Source organism: Mustela nivalis (assembly GCF_964662115.1).
Source record: "Mustela nivalis genome assembly, chromosome: 14".
In the NCBI taxonomy this organism is placed as follows: domain Eukaryota; kingdom Metazoa; phylum Chordata; class Mammalia; order Carnivora; family Mustelidae; genus Mustela; species Mustela nivalis.
Window position 1 is genome coordinate 78,681,532 of NC_139033.1, and position 17,089 is coordinate 78,698,620.

The window sequence follows — 17,089 nt, forward strand, 5'->3', positions numbered from 1 at the left end:
TGGGACCATGACCTGAGCCAAAGGCAGAGACTTAACCCACTGAGCCACCCAGGCGCCCCTGCTTTAGTATATTTTTAAGTAGGCTATTTTGTTTTTTTGTTGTTTTTTTTTAAAGATTTTATTTATTTATTTGACAGAGAGAGATCACAAGTAGACGGAGAGGCAGGTGGAGAGAGCGAGAGGGAAGCAGGCTCCCTGCTGAGCAGAGAGCCCAATGCGGGACTCGATCCCAGGACCCTGAGATCATAACCTGAGCCAAAGGCAGCAGCTTAACCCACTGAGCCACCCAGGCGCCCTAAGTAGGCTATTTTGGAAGAGACCATTTGCCCTCATATCCAGTTTTGGACCGAGATGCTAATTTCTTTCCCAATTCCCCTTTGAGAGGTAGTTTGCATCACCTGGGTCGTATGTAATACCTCGAATTGTCCTCCTCTGAACTGCTTTGTGATTTTCTGGGTCAAATGAGTGAAGTGCATTTGTTTTCCCTCCTGCCCCTGCACCCCACAGCTCGAATTTGGAGTGATTTACCACTGCACAGAGGAGCGGCTGTACACGGGCCAGAGGGGCCGGGGCGCCTTCTGCAATGGCCAGCGGCTCCAGGTCTCCGGGGAGACAGGTGGGGCTTCCCGTGGCTGGGCCGGGCTCCCTGCAGAGCGGGAGGAGTGTGAATGGGAAATGCCAGCATCACCATTCTGGGAGACGGTGCTGGAAAGCTCCCGCTGAGCGTTCAGTTTCTTCAGGAACATGGCGTCCCTGAGCACCTGGAAGGCCAGCCAGTTCTGTGTCTTCATGTTTTCGTGGATGTGGCCAAGAGTTTACATAGTCTCACCCTGTTTTACACTCATATCCTTCAGCTTTCTTGCTCAAAGAAACCCAGACTTCAGTATGGCTGGCTCTCCAGTAATCCGAGGTCGAGAGCAAAGTTGGAAGCATGGTCTGGCTCTCAGAGCATCCAGGCTAACATCCATCATCCCAGGTGACGTCACCCAGGCGTAGCCTGTGGCTTCCTGGGTGTGGACAGGCTGCCGTGGGCTTTGGTCTCCATGAGAAGACGAGCAGCCGTGGGACTGAGTAGTGTGAATAAGTGATGTTGCCACACACCACAACCGTAGCGCTAGCCATGTTGTTCCTGAAGCAGGACCTCAGGGACATCCAGTCGCTTCTATGATGCGACTGTAGTTACATTCAACTGCACATAACTACGTACTGTCGACAATACACCAGCTTAGGTTTTGCAGGGTGTTTGGGCCTTGCTTTCACACGGATGAAGTCAGGGATTTTTTTCGCCCCATGGGACGGGGACTGTCCTTTCGGGGGCGGGAGTAAATGAGGAGCTTCGGCCTTGAAGCAGCTAGGTTAGGAGAGACTTTGAAAGCTCCCTCATGTCCACATTCGGGTCTGGAAAGGTAGAAACCACAGTTCCTGCTAACTTTTCTTACACGTTTCCGCAGCAGGACGTCCTGAGGTACCCTCCCCCATCATAGCTTCAGTCTGGGGGTGTCAGCGCTCCCCCTTTCTTTATGTTTCCTTTCTCTTTTCTGCCTTGTCTTCCTCCCTGGGTGACACCCGTGTGCCTAGATGGCCTCAGAGGCAGTGAGAGGAGGAAGGTGTGTCCCTGCCCTCCAGCGGCTCCTCAGCGAGCGAGGACGAGAAGTTCTCCACCTGTGGTCTGCGGTCGGGTGAGAGCACCGCCGATCTAGGAGCCCTGGGTGGGTGGGAGGGCAGGAGCCCTGTGTGTCTGGCCCAGTGGGGAAACCAAGGAGGCTCGGCCTGGGGCTCCGGAGACTCACGAGCCTGCCCAGGGAAAGGGGAAGATCACATGAGGCTTCACCCCGACTTGGGACCAGCAGGGCACACTCACCAGTTACTGCCTCCGAGTCCCAGAGAGATTCCAGAACAGTCTCCAGGCTCGCCCCATGTCTCCACCTCCCAGAAATGTTTTGTTTGGCTGTACGAAAAGTAGCGCTAATTGTACGTACGCATGCCAAGAGGTAACCGCTCAGGGCATGTTGGGTTAGTCAGTAGTGAGGAAGCATGTCATTAAACACACTTACGTGAACTTTGCTCCATATTCCATTTGATGAGAACACTTGGCTCCATTCACACTCGCTGGGCTTCCTGGTCGCGCGTGACAACTTCATATCCTCAGTGCGGCTCTCAGAACCGTGTGGGCAAGGCCTCCAGGTCACCTCTACTTCCGGCCCGTCGTAGGCCCTCTGGTCCTGTGCAGACCCTGTCCTAAACCCCTGCTGCAACACTGGGGTTCCCACTTCTCTCAAAACCGCCCACATTCTGGAGCTCATTTTCTTAAAAAAAAACTCTAAAGAGAGTCTGATGTGCTGTTTTCAGCACTGGTCATTTAGAACTTACGGGGTGATTGGGTTTCTATGGAGATGATGGAGTGGACCCTGCAGCACAGTGGTTAGGGGTCACACAGACCTGGTTTCAGTCCCCATTGTGCCACCCTCCAGGGCTGTGAGCTGTCCTCGTGTGGTGGGTGGGGTGACATATGGGAATGGAGGAATAAATGCAGTTAGGGGAAAGCGCTCAGTCAGGTCCCAGTGCAGGGTACCCAGAGGTGAGAGTTGTTATCAAAGAGGAAACCTCAGTCTTTGCACAAGATGATTAGTGCCCGATGTTAAGTTTAGGACGCATTTCTGGATTAGGGAAATCCACCCTAGAGAACAGGACACCCACCCCTGATCTTTCTCTCTCCTTTCCTTACTCCTATTACACCTTCTTGGAAGGCTTCCATGCACAAAGTAAAAAGCAAACAGAACTACACAGGATGGGGTAGAGGATGAGATGGAGGCCAGAATTTGATTAGAACCTTTTTCTTCACATCCCACCATGCAGAATTTCAAACCTGGGTGAGTAGACAAAGTACCGTAAACCCATGTGACTCACCATGGGTCCAATATTGCCGATTCTCGGGGCCAACCCTGCTTTATCCACAGCGCCACCCAGTTCCCATTGCCCCCAGCAAGTCCCTGACACCAATCCCAGATGTAGAATCATTTTCTAGTCAGCATTGCAGTATGCATGCTTCTCTATAACATATACAATTCTTTGAAATGCATAATCACAATACCAATGACACACCCCTCTAAAAATTATCAGTTATTCCTAAAGTTATTAAATAACCAGGGTTCAGATTTCCAGTTGTCTCATCCTGTGGGAAACAGCCCTTTAGGGCCCCACCCTGAGTTCTCAGGGCTCCTTGTGGCTTCTGGGTCAGTCTTTCATGTTAGGTCTTCTCACTGGACAGAGCTAAGAAGTTGTCTTTAAATATTAAAATCATTATGAGTTGAAGATTCAGAATAATAATACTAACCTACTAACCACAGACCATTACCTAAAGCAACTGGAAGGATGTTGTATGTTGTTTGGTCGTGTCTCCTTTCTGTCCTTAGCGGATGCCCTCCAGGTTCTGGAGTCGGACTTGGTTCTTTGTTCCCTTTGCCTGGGCCTCCAACAGAGGATAATCACTTAGATGCATTTGTTTCACTTTGTTTTTGAATCAGGAAGACTAGTTTTTAAAAACTGATTGTATTTTGTAATTATATAAAAAGGTACCTTGTTCCAAAGTCAGATCTCTAAAACAATATATTTGAAGAGGTTTAACTTCTGTCCTTGTCCTTTACCCTAGGGAATACTGTCTAAGAAGTGGTTATGGTTCCATTGTTTATTTTAGGGGTGTGTGTGTGTGTGTGTTTAATAAGCAGCTGAGTTTGTTGTTGTGCTGTTCTTTGCTTTTATTCTCTGTGTTGGTATGCTTTGGGTATTTAGAAAGGTTTATGTTTTTGTTCCAATGATTTCCTTTATACAGAATTTTTCTATACGATCCCTAGTCCTCTCTTTTTCGGGTTATTGTCTCTTGGTTCCCTATTCTCAGTAACATTTAAGTTAGTTTGTAACCTCTTCTTCCCCCTCCTCTTATACTCCAGTATATGATTAAAGCCCAGTAACCTCTTGCTGTCAGTTACAAGGCAATTGGCTAGCTCGTTCTACTAATCACACCCTCTCCTTGTTACCTTTCCACCTCTGGGTGGTTGTGCTGCCCAGGTGTGGGTTGCCAGGGCAGCCAGCCATGTGGGTGATGCTCTCACTCTAGAACTGTCAGTTAGGGTGTGGTCTTGGTTCCACAAATAAATTAGACTTAATACCCCCACCAGCCCTTTATGTGGATGTATGGCCCGTCATTTTGGTTGTGTGGAGCTCATCTCATTCGCTAGTACAGCATTTCTCAAACTTTTTGATTTGGGACCAACACATTTACACTAGTGAAAAGTTATTGAAGACTCCAAAAGAGCTTTCGTTTATGTAAGTTATCTACTGGTGTTTATGCATTTGAAACTTAAACAGAAACTTCTAAAAAAAACCACAACTCATTACATGTTAACATGAATAACACACACACACACACACATATTTTTAATGAGAAAACCCTGTTTTCCAAAATAGTTTTCATGAGTGGCCTTGTTTTACATTTTCTCCAAATCCCTTTATAATGTCTGGCTTAGTAGAAGACAACTGAATTCTCCTATCTACTTCTATCTTTAGTCTGTTGTAATGTATTATCTTAATGTATGAAGAAGATCAGGTCTCACACAGATAAGTAGTTGGAAAAGGGTCCAGTGAGGACTATTTTAATAGGCTTTTCAGATCAATGAGGATATTCTTCTTTGATGCCACACCCAAACTTGAGAAGTGGTGGCTTCTTTTTTTTTTTTTTTTTTTAAAGATTTTATTTATTTATTTGACAGAGAGAAATCACAAGTAGATGGAGAGGCAGGCAGAGAGAGAGAGAGAGGGAAGCAGGCTCCCTGCTGAGCAGAGAGCCCGATGTGGGACTCGATCTCAGGACCCTGAGATCATGACCTGAGCCGAAGGCAACGGCTTAACCCACTGAGCCACCCAGGCGCCCGAAGTGGTGGCTTCTTAAAGCTTAGTTGCAGTGTGAAATCTAATGACATATCAGTGAATTTTTTGTATTCTGTGACCGTGAAATCCATTGGGCAGTCTCCTACTTTGAATGGATCTTTTACTCATGATGACTTTGTAACATCATGCATTGGTCATTGGGAAAATAAGGGTTTACTGAGATTTTCAGGCTCTTTTAAATGGTGACCTATTACATTGTAAAATACTAAGAAAGTCATATTCATTAGTATCACCACTATTTTTTTTTTAAGATTTTATTTATTTATTTGACAAAGAGAGACACAGCGAGATAGGGAACAAAAGCAGAGGGAGTGGGAGAAGGAGAAGCAGGCTTCCCGCCAAGCAGGGAGCCGGATGCGCAGCTCGATCCCAGGACCCTGGGACCATGACCTGAGCCAAACACAAATGCTTCATGACTGAGCCACCCAGGCACTCCTAGTATCACCACTATTATGAGAAATCTCTAAGTTTGGGGAAGGTGTCAAGCTTTTGGTAGTAGGTTCAAGTCTTCCTAAATTCTAATTTGCACTTGAAGGCTTGAATTTTATCATTGGCAACCTTAGCAATTGAAGTGATGGACTCTCTTCTTTCATTTTCCAGAAAATGTCTTCCAGATAGCTAGTTCTGGCTACCTATAGCTTGTCTAAGCCCTCCATGTGTGCGTCCCATCTCCTCACACAGATTATTGAAAAGACACGTTCTTAGGTTTCAAGACCTAGTGCCATTCCTAATGTTCGCACCTTCTTCATTCTGGAATAAAACTGATATATTTTCCCACTGAATGTGAGTATAGCAGAAAAGTCTGCATTGGCCACGGGAACAGGTGGTGCTCTGCCTTGCTTTATCTACTCTGTGCAAGTGTTAATACCGGGAAAAAGGCATATAATACCTTAGTTTAACTTCACAGATTCAGGGACCCCACTCCGAGAACTTCTGCTCCAGTGGGTCCCTCAAGGAAGACCTCCTGGGAGTAATAATAGCAGTCCTTGCCTGTGTCTTACATGTCCACAGCAGTTTTTTGGTGGCCTGTATACTTGGAGGTCCCTCTGCTAGTAAAACCCATGGCTCATGCTTTCGTGTGTTGACTGTCTTACGTTGTCTCTGTCATCTTCTGGCATCAGCTTGTCGTTGAAAAGTCTGAAGACAATTTCATTTTCTTTCCCTTATAAGGAACCTCTGTTTTTTGCTTGAATGCCCAAAGGACTTTTTTTTTTTTATTTAATAGAGTATATCTCTATTAAATAATTTTAATAGACTATATCTCAGTGTTACTTGTTTTCAGTTTCCTAGGCACATCATGGCTCACCATTTCTTTTTTTAAAGATGTCATGCTATACCATTTCAATATTCAATTTCAAGACTTTTTTTTTTCTTTCAGAAGAGGTTTCTTGAATTACAGTTCTTAGTATTTGTTCATTTCCAAATTCTTTTGCTTTGTTTTTGTCTTCTGGGTCTTGTGTTATAAGTATGTTGGGTCTTCCCTGCTTATCTTTTCTATTTGTCTCTTGTGCTTTAATCCTTTTTTTTTTTTTTTTTTTTTGCCCTCCATTTCTTGTAAAGCACCATCTATTCTGTTTATTTATTCTTTGTTCTTTCAGTTTAATCTTCTTTTCTGAAATATTTTCTTTTTCAGTTCTTCCTAAGTTCTAAGTTCTATTCCCTCCACTTTCTAGTTAAGTTGGTTTTTTGATGCATTCCTTATTTATTTTTTTTTTTATATGAAACTGCTTCTGTTTTGTGGACAAATCTTTCAATCCTTGGTTGACTAGAAAGGTATTGTTCTTCTTATTCTTTTTTTTTTCCTTTTTCATGTACGTTGTGTGTGGGACTCACCCATCATTCTTTTTAATTACTTATTTCTACTTAAAACCTGTATTCCTGAAATTGGGAGGGACTTATAGAGAGTGGGGGTTGGGGTGAGTTCAGGTTTTTGGGTTTTTTTTTAAAGATTTTATTTATTTATTTGACAGACAGAGCTTACAAGTAGGCAGAGAGGCAGGCAGAGAGAGAGGAGGAAGCAGGCTCCCTGCTGAGCAGAGAGACCTATGTGGGGCTCCATCCCAGGACCCTGGGATCATGACCTGAGCCGAAGGCAGAGGCTTTAACCCACTGAGCCACCCAGGCACCCCTGAGTTCAGGTTTTTGGTAGTTTTTTCTAGCTCTAGAGTTGCCTCTTCTGTTTTGGTGAAATGTTCAGAAACTTGGACTCAGTCTTATGTATACTTTTTTTTTTTTTTTTTTTTTTTGGCTCTGTTCCCCTCCATAACTATTAGCTGGATCATCTCTTTCCTTTAGCCCCTTTTATTCTTGTTTAGTGAATTTGGAATTTACTCCCATGCTGGATCCTTCCCCTAAGAGGTCCTTGTAAGTCAGTTTTGAGAGACTGTAGGACTGGTGCCTCCCTCCCTTCAGCCCTGACCATGCACCGCAGTGCCACGGACTCATGAACCAGTGTGTGCGTGGCCCCTCTCTGTGTGAGCTTCTCATATTGGCCCACACTGGTTTGCAGGGGGTGGCTGTTGGTGATTTAGAGGTTCTCCTGTTCTGGGGATGCTCAGTGCATCTCTGTTAGTCCTGATGCCATGCGGTCTTGTGGCTATTGGAGGCTCCCCCACCCGCCTGTGTTTTGGGGTTTGGATATACCTTGTGGATATAGTTTCTTTTGTAGATGGTGTCTGCAGTTTTGCTTTTTTGCTGTCTTAGTTATTCTGTTTTTATCAGAGGGGATTTGGACAAGTTAAAAACTATGTGTGGCCTTTACAGAGGTTTCCAGTTCTTTCCCAGAATTCTAAACAATACTTTTTTTTCCCCCTCAAATTACTTGTTTATTAAGAACAAGTTTTTAAATATTTTAAACTAATATATTGAATTGAAAGTCAAATATCATAAAATTAACCATTTATTTTATTTTATTTTTAGACAGAGCGTGTGGGAAGAGGGGAAGGCAGAGGGAAAGAGAGAATCTCCAAAGCAGGCTCCACGCCCAGCACGGAGCCCAGCGCAGGGCCCCCTCCCATGACCCGGTGATCACAACCTGAGCCAAAATCAAGACTCGGATGCTTAACCCAACTGAGCTACACAGGCGTCCCTAAAGTTAACCATTTTAAAGTGAGCCATTCGGTGGTGATTAGTGCCTTCACGATGCTGCACACTCACTTGGCTTCATGTTCTAACCCTGTGCCCACTGAGCCCCTTTACCCCGCACTCTCTCTCCCCAGCCCCCTGCCAAACCACCAACCTTCCATCTCTCTAGTACTTATGTTTTTTTTCCTGTAACTTATGCTTTTAAGTTAAAGAGAATTAAATTTTGTTTTCATATGAGTAGCTGCTCATGGTCTATAAGAAGACTGAAAGAGTTAGGACACGTGTGTGAAAAAATACACTAGTGTAAGTGTCAGGGGGCTGGGGGCTGTGTGTCCCACAGAGTCCATATGTGTCCATAGGGGATGTTTCCTGGTTGTGAAAGCATCATTGACTCCTTTTCCATGAGTACATGTTTCAGTGTCTACAGATGACTCCTTCTCTTACCTTTAAGTTGTAAAATTTCTCTTGAGAGAACATTACTCCTTGATACTTGGGGTGTTTTAACCTTGCTCAACCAGAACAAGGGTTTTCAAACTGTTGGAAGTCTATTAATGGATGATTTTTTTTTTTCATTCTAGAATCTGTTTATTGAAAAAGTATGCAGAGATGCCCTACTTCAAAATTTTGGGATTTTGTATGTGTGTGTGGCAAAATATATATAACATAAAATTTGTCATTTAAAATGTGTAATTTAGTGGCATTCGTTACATTTACAGTGTTTTCCAACCATCACCACCATCTGTTTCCAAAATTTTTATCTCTCCAAATGAAACTGTGTACCCATTAAGCAATAACTCCCCATCCCCTACACACACACACACACACACACCCACCCTTGAAGTCAGAGAATATTTTAAATTAAAAAATGTATACATTGTAGGGGAGCGCTTGGGTGGCTCAGGGGGTTGAGCATCTGACTCTTGATTTCAGCTCAGGTCACGGTCTCGGGTTCTGGGATTGCCCCGCATCAGCTCTGTGCTCAGCGAGGGGTCTGCTTGGGATTCTTTCCCTCTCCCTCTGACCCTCCCTCTGCTCACTTGCTCTCTCTCTCTCTCTGTTTAAAATAAATCTTTAAGAAATACATATATATGTTAGCATTTGATTGAGCTAAATTATTATGGTAAATATAGTATAAAGGATAACAAAATGCAAAAATCAGTGATTATGGGCAGCTAGAAATAATCATAAGATGATGTTAAATATTATTTTATCTATGGCAAAATAAAACCAAAGAAAGCATTTGGTCTGTAGGTGGCAGCACTCAGGCTTCCTTTTGCCTTGTTCTTGATTGCATTTGGGAAAAAGATACTAACCAGAGAGATAAAGAATGGATGCATTGCCGCTAGAAGGAGAGGAAAGAACTGGATACAGAGATATTTCTTCACAAATCTACAAGCTATGGGAAGAAGCACTTTCTTTCACATAATCACGGGACGAGCTGGAGGTTAAGTCTGGGTCTCAGCACCTAAGTGGCACATGACCCCCTGCGGGTCACTTCTGTAGGCTTGGTTCCTCCATCTGTGAAACAAGGGCAATGCAATAGTGAAGACAAAAGAGAAATGGAATCATAAATGTAACAGAAGAATGGAGTCATCAATGTAAAATTGATGAGAAAAGAGGTAGAGGAATGGAGGCGTAAGTAGTTCAGTGCTTAGCGCTGGCCTGTCTGGAGAGACAAGAGCTTGGTAAATGTGAGCTACTGTTTCCACACTTTGCTGAGTTTCCTTTTGTGAAATAGCCTTGTGTCACTTAGTCTGAAACCCTCTGCTCTTCCTGCACGGGCCCCTGTGGCGGGGGCGGGGGGGGGGGGGATCTGCTTGTCTGGGCTGGCCCTCCGGGACTTTCCTCTTCACTCACCCTGCAGCCAGCCCAGCCCTCTGATAAGGACAGATTGGGCTAGGCCTTGGCCCAAACCAGTAGTCACAATTTTTTTAATGAGATATAATTGCTGAATAGCATTATGTAGTTTCGGGTGTATAGCATCATGATTCAGCATGTGTATATATTGCAAAATAATCATCATAGTAAGTGTAGATAATATCCCAGTAGTCATGTCTTCCGAACCTGATTAAAAGTACGTGTTTATCTCCCTATATCGAAATTGTTAGGCTTTCTAGTTCCTGGAAGGAAATTGTCAATGTGTTCCTTAATATCCTCCGCCAGGGTGACCGAGATCCCGGAGCCAGGAAATGCCTTATATGTAGGGATTATTCTCCTGATCTTAGCTTTCTGAGAAAAATCACTCCTGAAGCATATATCACAGAGTAAGGGATATGGTTAGGGTCTTGAAAATAGTACAGAACCGTGCCTTACTGGGGAGGGGACAGTAGTCCTACTGATACAGCTTGGGGGAGGGGAACCATTTGGGAGAAAAGAATAATCAAAATCTAAAATATGTATACTCTCAAATTCCACTTCTGTTTCCCTCCTTGGCCTCCTCCAGGAGGGTTCATCCTTTCTCATTTAACAGTCACTCCCCAAATTTCATTAGGTTCTCTTTCTTTTTTGTTTATATTTTATTGATTTATTTAACAGAGAGAGACAGATCACAAGTAGGCAGAGAGGCAGGTGGGGTGGGGGTGGGGGAAGCAGGCTCCTTGCTGAGCAGAGAGCCCGATGTGGGGCTCGATCCCAGGACCCTGAGATCATGACCTGAGCTGAAGGCAGAGGTTTAACCCACTGAGCCACCCAGGTGCCCCAGGTTCTCTTTCAAAAATGTTTTTAATGAAAACATTTATCATTCAGAATTCACCAACCCCCACCCCACCAAAATAGTGTTATCTCTAGTGATTAATTAGATTCTTACGCTAGCCAGCCAAATTCTACTTAACTCCAACGTTCCTCTCTACTAATTTAACAAATCAACCCATACAAGAAGACTCTGACCAGGGTATCTTTAATGCTGGTGCTTGAAGGAAAGTGCTCGTTGCTTCAGTGACTACTTATTAAGCGCTTACTGCCCCTGGTTCTGTTGATGTCGTTTTTTGTTTTTGTTTTTTTTTTTAAGATTTTATTTATTTATTTGACAGAGAGAGAGATCACAAATAGGCAGAGAGACAGACAGAGAGAGAGATGAGGAGAAGCAGGCTCCCCGCTGAGCAGAGAGCCCCATGTGGGACTCGATCCCAGGCCCCTGGGATCATGACCTGAGCCGAAGGTAGAGGCTTAACCCACTGAGCCACCCAGGCACCCCTGTTGATGTCGTTTTTTGTGCCTTTTTTTTTTTTTAAGATTTGTTTGTTTATTTATTTATTTGATAGCACGCCTGAGAGAGAGACAGAGACAGAGACACAAAGAACACAAGCAGGGGGAGTGGGAGAGGGAGAAGCAGGCTTCCCGCCGAGCAGGGAGCCAGATGCAGGGCTCAATCCCAGGATCCTGGGATCATGACCTGAGCCGAAGGCAGACGCTTAATGACTGAGCCACCCAGGTGCCCCTGATGAGGTTTTCTTCAAAAGAGGTCTTCTTTCCCTTCCCCGGGGAAAATAACCTTTTCAGTTTGCAGCCCAGAGAGAGAGAGTTAGGAGTTAAGCTAGGGCAGTGACCTGTCCCTGGGGATCCTGGAGCCACCCGGCCCTATGGCCCCCCGTGGGCAGAGCCCCTCACTCACACACTGGACACATGGGAGGTACGTCATTAGCTCAGCCTTGGTGCTGGCGTGCCTGGCAGGGAGTGATTCAGACCTTGTCTCCTAGGCAGGTATCCGGTGTGGAGCCAAGTGATTTTAAGAAAGCAGACAATGAGAGCCTACAATTTAAGAAAAGGGGAAATGGTTATAGGTTCTGTCTGAGAGGAGGGGGCCCCCTCACCGTCATCTGGTCCTGCAGTGAGGGACTTTGCAGGTGCCGACATAGGACTAGACCCACTGAGGGCCGTAACTCGTGGAGTGTGTTTTCCCTCCAGTTCGTGGAGTGACCTTGTTCTGTTATCTGGATACGTCGGTGTGGCTGACTGTGAGCCAGAAGGCCTGACCAGACACGACAGACTAAATGTGGTTGTGTTTGGGAGTACGGCAAAGCACAGACAAACTGCTCGAGATTGCGTGCTGCCCGTGAGTCAGGCCCAGGAAGGGAGCCGAGGCACGTCCCTCTGTGCCCTCAGGCCAGCTTCCCGCTCCCGTCTCGGAACCGAGTGCTTGGCCTGAGTGCCCCACCACCCTGCACTGAGGAGGCCACACGGCCACGGTGTTGGCCTTCTTTACGCCCAGTGGGGTTACGCCTGAGAACACCCTTTCCAAAGTCGTTATTTAAAAGTTGCTTTCTCTGCAGGGATGGTGTTTCTGTCTTCATGATCGTAGCGGTTAGAGAAAGGTTTTTCTGTTCTTAAGTTTTTTATTTATTTATTTGAGAGAGAGAGAGAGCAGAGAGGGTCAAAGGGAGAGGGAGAGAGAAACCCAAGCAGACTCCGCACTGAGTATGGAGCCGGACACGGGGCTCAATCTCACAACCCCGAGATCAGACCTGAGTCGAAAACAAGAGTAGGAAACTTAACCCACTGCGCCACTCAGGCAGCACCCCTAGAGAAGGGTTATTAAAGACGGATGTATTGGGCGAGGCTTTTTTCTTTTCTGTCTTCCAGACATCGGGTGGTCCCAGTTTGGAGTCATTTTGTTTTTATTCATGACTGGATGGTGGTGATTCTCATTAGCCTCCCGCCTCTCCCTGGCTCTTTAGTGCTAACTCTCCCTGCAAAGAGGGAGAACTGAGAATCTGCTCCCTCGTAAATCTGAAACCAAAAGCCTTACAGAAATGAGGATGACATAGTCAGGTGCGGGGTTCTGTTGGCCTCTCGTCTCCGTGTCCTCACGTTTCACCCAGCTGTCGGAGAAACCTCATAACTGAACCTCTCAGCAGATGGTCCTTGTTCTGAGTGGGAAGGAGGTTTGCTTCTGAGGGAACCCGGACCCGTCAGTCAGAACCGAGACTCGATTTTCCTGACCGCGGGGCATTCTTTCTACTGCAGACATCTCCAAGGCCTTGGTTCTCACAGAAATCGGCCCCAGACGTGACCCTGCCACCCTGAAATTGTTCCTGAGCAACATGGAGAGGTTACTTCACGCCAAAGCTCACGGGTATCACTTTTCAGTTCCTGGAACAACCCAAGGCCAAAGACGAAAGTGCCAAACACACAGTCATGCTCACAGTTCCTCAGGGAGAGAGGAAAAGATCCCCCATGAGGGGAGCAGGCCCACCCGTGCCCCACACAGACCCGGGAGAGCCGTGTGACGCTACCTCATGTGGCCAGCTGTTAGGGAACACACCGGGGACCTTTGTTCCTTCCCAAGCGGCTCTTCCAGAAGTCAGGCGACCGATCTTAAGGCCCCCAGGCTGTGAGTCCTTCTGGGCTTAGAACCCTTCATAAATGACATTACTCTAGCAAATATTTAGGAAAAATAAATCCAAGTCCAAGTGATTCTGCTCCGATCTCCCACTCTCCCACGAGGCGATTTAAGTTTAAATGAAATTTCAGTGGAATTAAGATTTGAGTTCTTCAGTCGCAGTACCCGACAAGGGCTCATCAGCTACCAGTGGCTAGTGACTTCCAGAGTGCGGAGCGTTTCTGTCCTCGCCGAAAGCTCTCTTGGATGTCACTGGTCTGCACCCAGATCTTGAATCTAGAGCTTATTAGAGAATCCCCATGGCTCATTTTTAATGACTGGGAATGCCCGGTGGGGGGGGTGACTTTGGATGTCGTCAGCTGGACACAGCACCACTCACAAGAGCCTTTGCCCTCTTCCCTTTCCTCCAGGGTCCGAGTGATCGGGAGCTCCACCTTGGCGCTCTGCCTCCTGGCCTCAGGGGCCGCAGACGCCTACTACCAGTTTGGCCTGCACTGCTGGGACCTGGCCGCAGCCACAGTCATCATCAGAGAAGCGGGTGGCATTGTGATGGACACTTCGGGTGAGCCCCTCTGACCCTCAGCCCGCTGTCTGTCCCCAGGGAAATGACAGTGGAGACTAGACCCAGTAATGCCACCAGACCCAGTGTCTCCCAGGCTAAAGCAAATGATACTACCAAAACCCAGCATCCCTGATATTAGCCCCAGTAACTACCAGACCAGATACCCACCCTCACCACCAGTTCCTCAGAGTGAGTTGGTGAGAGACCCTATGAGGACGTTGGAAAAGCCATGCATGGGTCAGTGCCTTCTCGGCTTTCCTGCCTTCCTTTTCTACGCCTCGAGGCAGGGAAGGAGACCCCAGGATCACAATACGGCCACATAGTAGCAGCACCCACACTGTACACTCGGGTACATTTGACAGTTTCCTAGCCAGCCGTTCTGACACCACCAGATTCGATGAGATGGGCAGAAGAAGTGCCATGCTCTGCATTCCACGAAGAGGAGGCTAGCACCCTCCACACCCTGTAATTCAGCATGGGGTCAGCGGGGTGTACAGTGTGAGCACCCTGTGAGGTATTAGGGGCATGGATCCCAAAAGGTGACCTGTTCTTCAACATCAAGGTCCTCGTGTCTCAGGGACTAACCCCCTGGGGGCAGGTCCTATAGCATCCCTGCCCACATAACTTATTAACTCCCCACATAACTTGCTGAACTCCAGGCCGACCCTTTTCTAACATTTAGGAACAGGGGGTCTGAGACTGAGTGCATCTTCTTAGATCCCATTCTCTAGCTTTTTCAGCACGACCTGTTAGCCAGCCTGCATCAGGTCTCTGCTCAGACTTTAGACCTGCCAAATGGGGGCTTCCATCACGTGGGGTCCCCGGTGCCACCCAGGTAGCAGACATTTGAGAACTACCTTCTCCTACCGGGTCTAATTGATCCTGTGACCCTTAGTCCCTGTTGCTGGACCCGAGCCTACATTCGGCCAGCACAGCCTCCACTGCTCTCTTGCTGGGGCAGCAGAGGGGTGCTGAGGTGCTGAGAGCCGGGCTCCGGTCCAGATCTCGTTGTCTGGTCCTGCCTCTGCCTGGCCTGGGACCTTTGTTTTCCTGGGAATGTTCGTGTGCCGAGTCCTCCTTCTGCAGTAACTCAGGTGCCCTCTCCTCTCTCTGTCCTCAGGGGGACCTCTCGACCTCATGTCTTGCAGAGTGGTTGCTGCGGGCACCCGGGAGATGGCGACGCTCATAGCTCAGGCCTTACAGACCATTAACTACGGGCGGGATGATGAGAAGTGAAGGGGAGCAGAGAGGGGCAGAGAAACGCGACCCCCGGCCTGGGCCTTCCCGGGAATGCTGGGGCTGGCGGCGAGCCCCAGGGAAGACGCTGCCACGAGTGGCCTGCACGCGTCAAGTGTCCCTGACAAGCCCCGGAGGGAGGTGTTTGGCTAATGTACGTGGCTTTCTGGTTAAATCCACGCCTTTTACCCGGATTCGGTGTGTAGCTGGTGTCTCTCTCTAATCTCACGTAGCCTTTTTCAGGCTAGTGCAAGTACTTCTATCAGAGCCAAAACCCCAGTCTCGGATATGGTGTATGTATTAAAAATTCAGTCTCGATTTTTTTCCTCCAGAATGTCAATCTCAGGTAATAAGGCTTTAGAACTGCTGATAAAGCGGACTTGTTCTCAGGCCCTCCCCCACGGTACTTCAGAATGCAATAAATCGAAACAATGGCACTCTGCTTCTCTGTGTCTGTGTCGCCTGTTTCCCCCAACGACCCACAGCCCCCACGGCTGGAGATCCAGGCTCTTTGGGAAAGTCGGCATACAAAAGCCCCAAGTTGGCAGGGTTTACTGTCTGCTGCCTTCGATAAGCACTGCGAAAACTGCTCCAGGAATTACCATGCATGTGTTAATAGATAAAATTGAGGCATATGAAAAGTTTTAGGTATTTACTTGAGCGAAAATCGGCTCCAGTCGAGCAGTACCAAAGCAAAAGTGGCTGGAAGGCCTCCGGCCACGGGAGCTGGGGAAGAACTTTTATAGAGAAAAGGCAAAGGCAAAGTGAGGAACTTAGCGCCTGGCTGGCTGTTTGGATGGCTTGTCTGTAGGTTCACTCTTGTGACCGTGAGAATTTACATGTGGGCTTCCATTGTGGTTTGCTTATGTGGGTGCTGTGACGTTAGAAGCCACCTCAAACTGATGGCCTCCTTTTTAATTAATTTAACAATCTCCCCCTTTGGTCATCCTCCCGTACGTGAGAGATTGCCCAAGACTTTTGTACTGTGCCAGTCTCAGTCACCGTCAGAGTTCAACTGCTCTTGTCCCGTTGTGAAACTCCTGGGTTGTGGTGTCGGATCCGTGGAAGAGTGGCTGTCGCTGTTTTTCCCATCGTTCAGCTCGTTTCTGTTTCTCCGAGCACCGTGCGACCATCACGTGCTGGTGGCTACAAGCCTGCGAGAGCGTTGAGAGAACATGGCCCACCAGATGGATCGTGATCCTATTAGGTGGAAAATACCGGGACACTGCAGTGTCCTCCTGCCCTGCCCTGCCCCATCCCCCACCCCTGCCATGACCCAAACCAGCCAGTATCAAATAAATCAGAGGACAGAGCAGATGAGGGATCAACCTGCGTCCAAGGAGCTTGTTTGTTAATTTCTTGTGTTGGCATTTCTACAGAACCAGAGGTCTTGATCTAGGAACAGCCAGAGGTATTTGCCCTGGCACAGACTCTCCCTCGTTCATCCAACAAGTAACTGAAGCAGTTCTGTTATCTCAGACCATTGCCGCGACAGAGCTGTGGCCTTTAGACTCAGCAGGGGTTGTCAGGGTTAAGGGCCAGTGTCTAAACATATGTTCGTTTGTAACAACCCCAAGCCAGGGAAGAAGGGACCTTCCACATGACATGCATGCAGAGGGGTCAACTTCTTTCTGGTAAATTCAGGGGACTGGAACGCTGTCACGTTCCCAAGGTGTTGTGAAGGGACAGTGGGACAGTAACTACAGCAAGGGCACGTTGTCCTTCACCCTCCAGCTGTCAGGACAAGTTGCCCAAGCGTAGAGGTCACTGCCCAACCCCTGCCTGTGAAGGTGTAGCCAAGAGGTACATTTGGGTGTTATCATCAGAGACCCAGGATCGGGTTACATTGAGGCAAGAAACAAGCCTATGTAGACTTAGGGTGTTAACTTTATAAAAATGCACCTGCAGAACAATTTAGGCACGCC

At 47.2% G+C, this 17,089-nt stretch overlaps 1 protein-coding gene across 2 annotated transcripts in view; it reads left to right on the forward strand.

The window, feature by feature from the left end:
• Positions 1-15,601, forward strand: part of IMPA2 (inositol monophosphatase 2) — a 42,449-nt gene extending 26,848 nt beyond the window's left edge. The window contains exons 5-8 of one of the 2 annotated variants that reach the window (XM_082697393.1): positions 508-616; positions 12,991-13,099; positions 13,777-13,928; positions 15,049-15,601. In XM_082697393.1, the coding sequence (XP_082553519.1) occupies positions 508-616; positions 12,991-13,099; positions 13,777-13,928; positions 15,049-15,164 (486 nt within the window). In that variant the 3' untranslated portion in view covers positions 15,165-15,601. Of the gene's footprint in view, positions 1-507; positions 617-1,578; positions 1,680-7,863; positions 8,171-12,990; positions 13,100-13,776; positions 13,929-15,048 lie in introns of those variants that run through there. The other variant, XM_082697394.1, reaches the window with a different exon arrangement.
• The last annotated feature ends 1,488 nt before the right edge of the window (positions 15,602-17,089 follow it).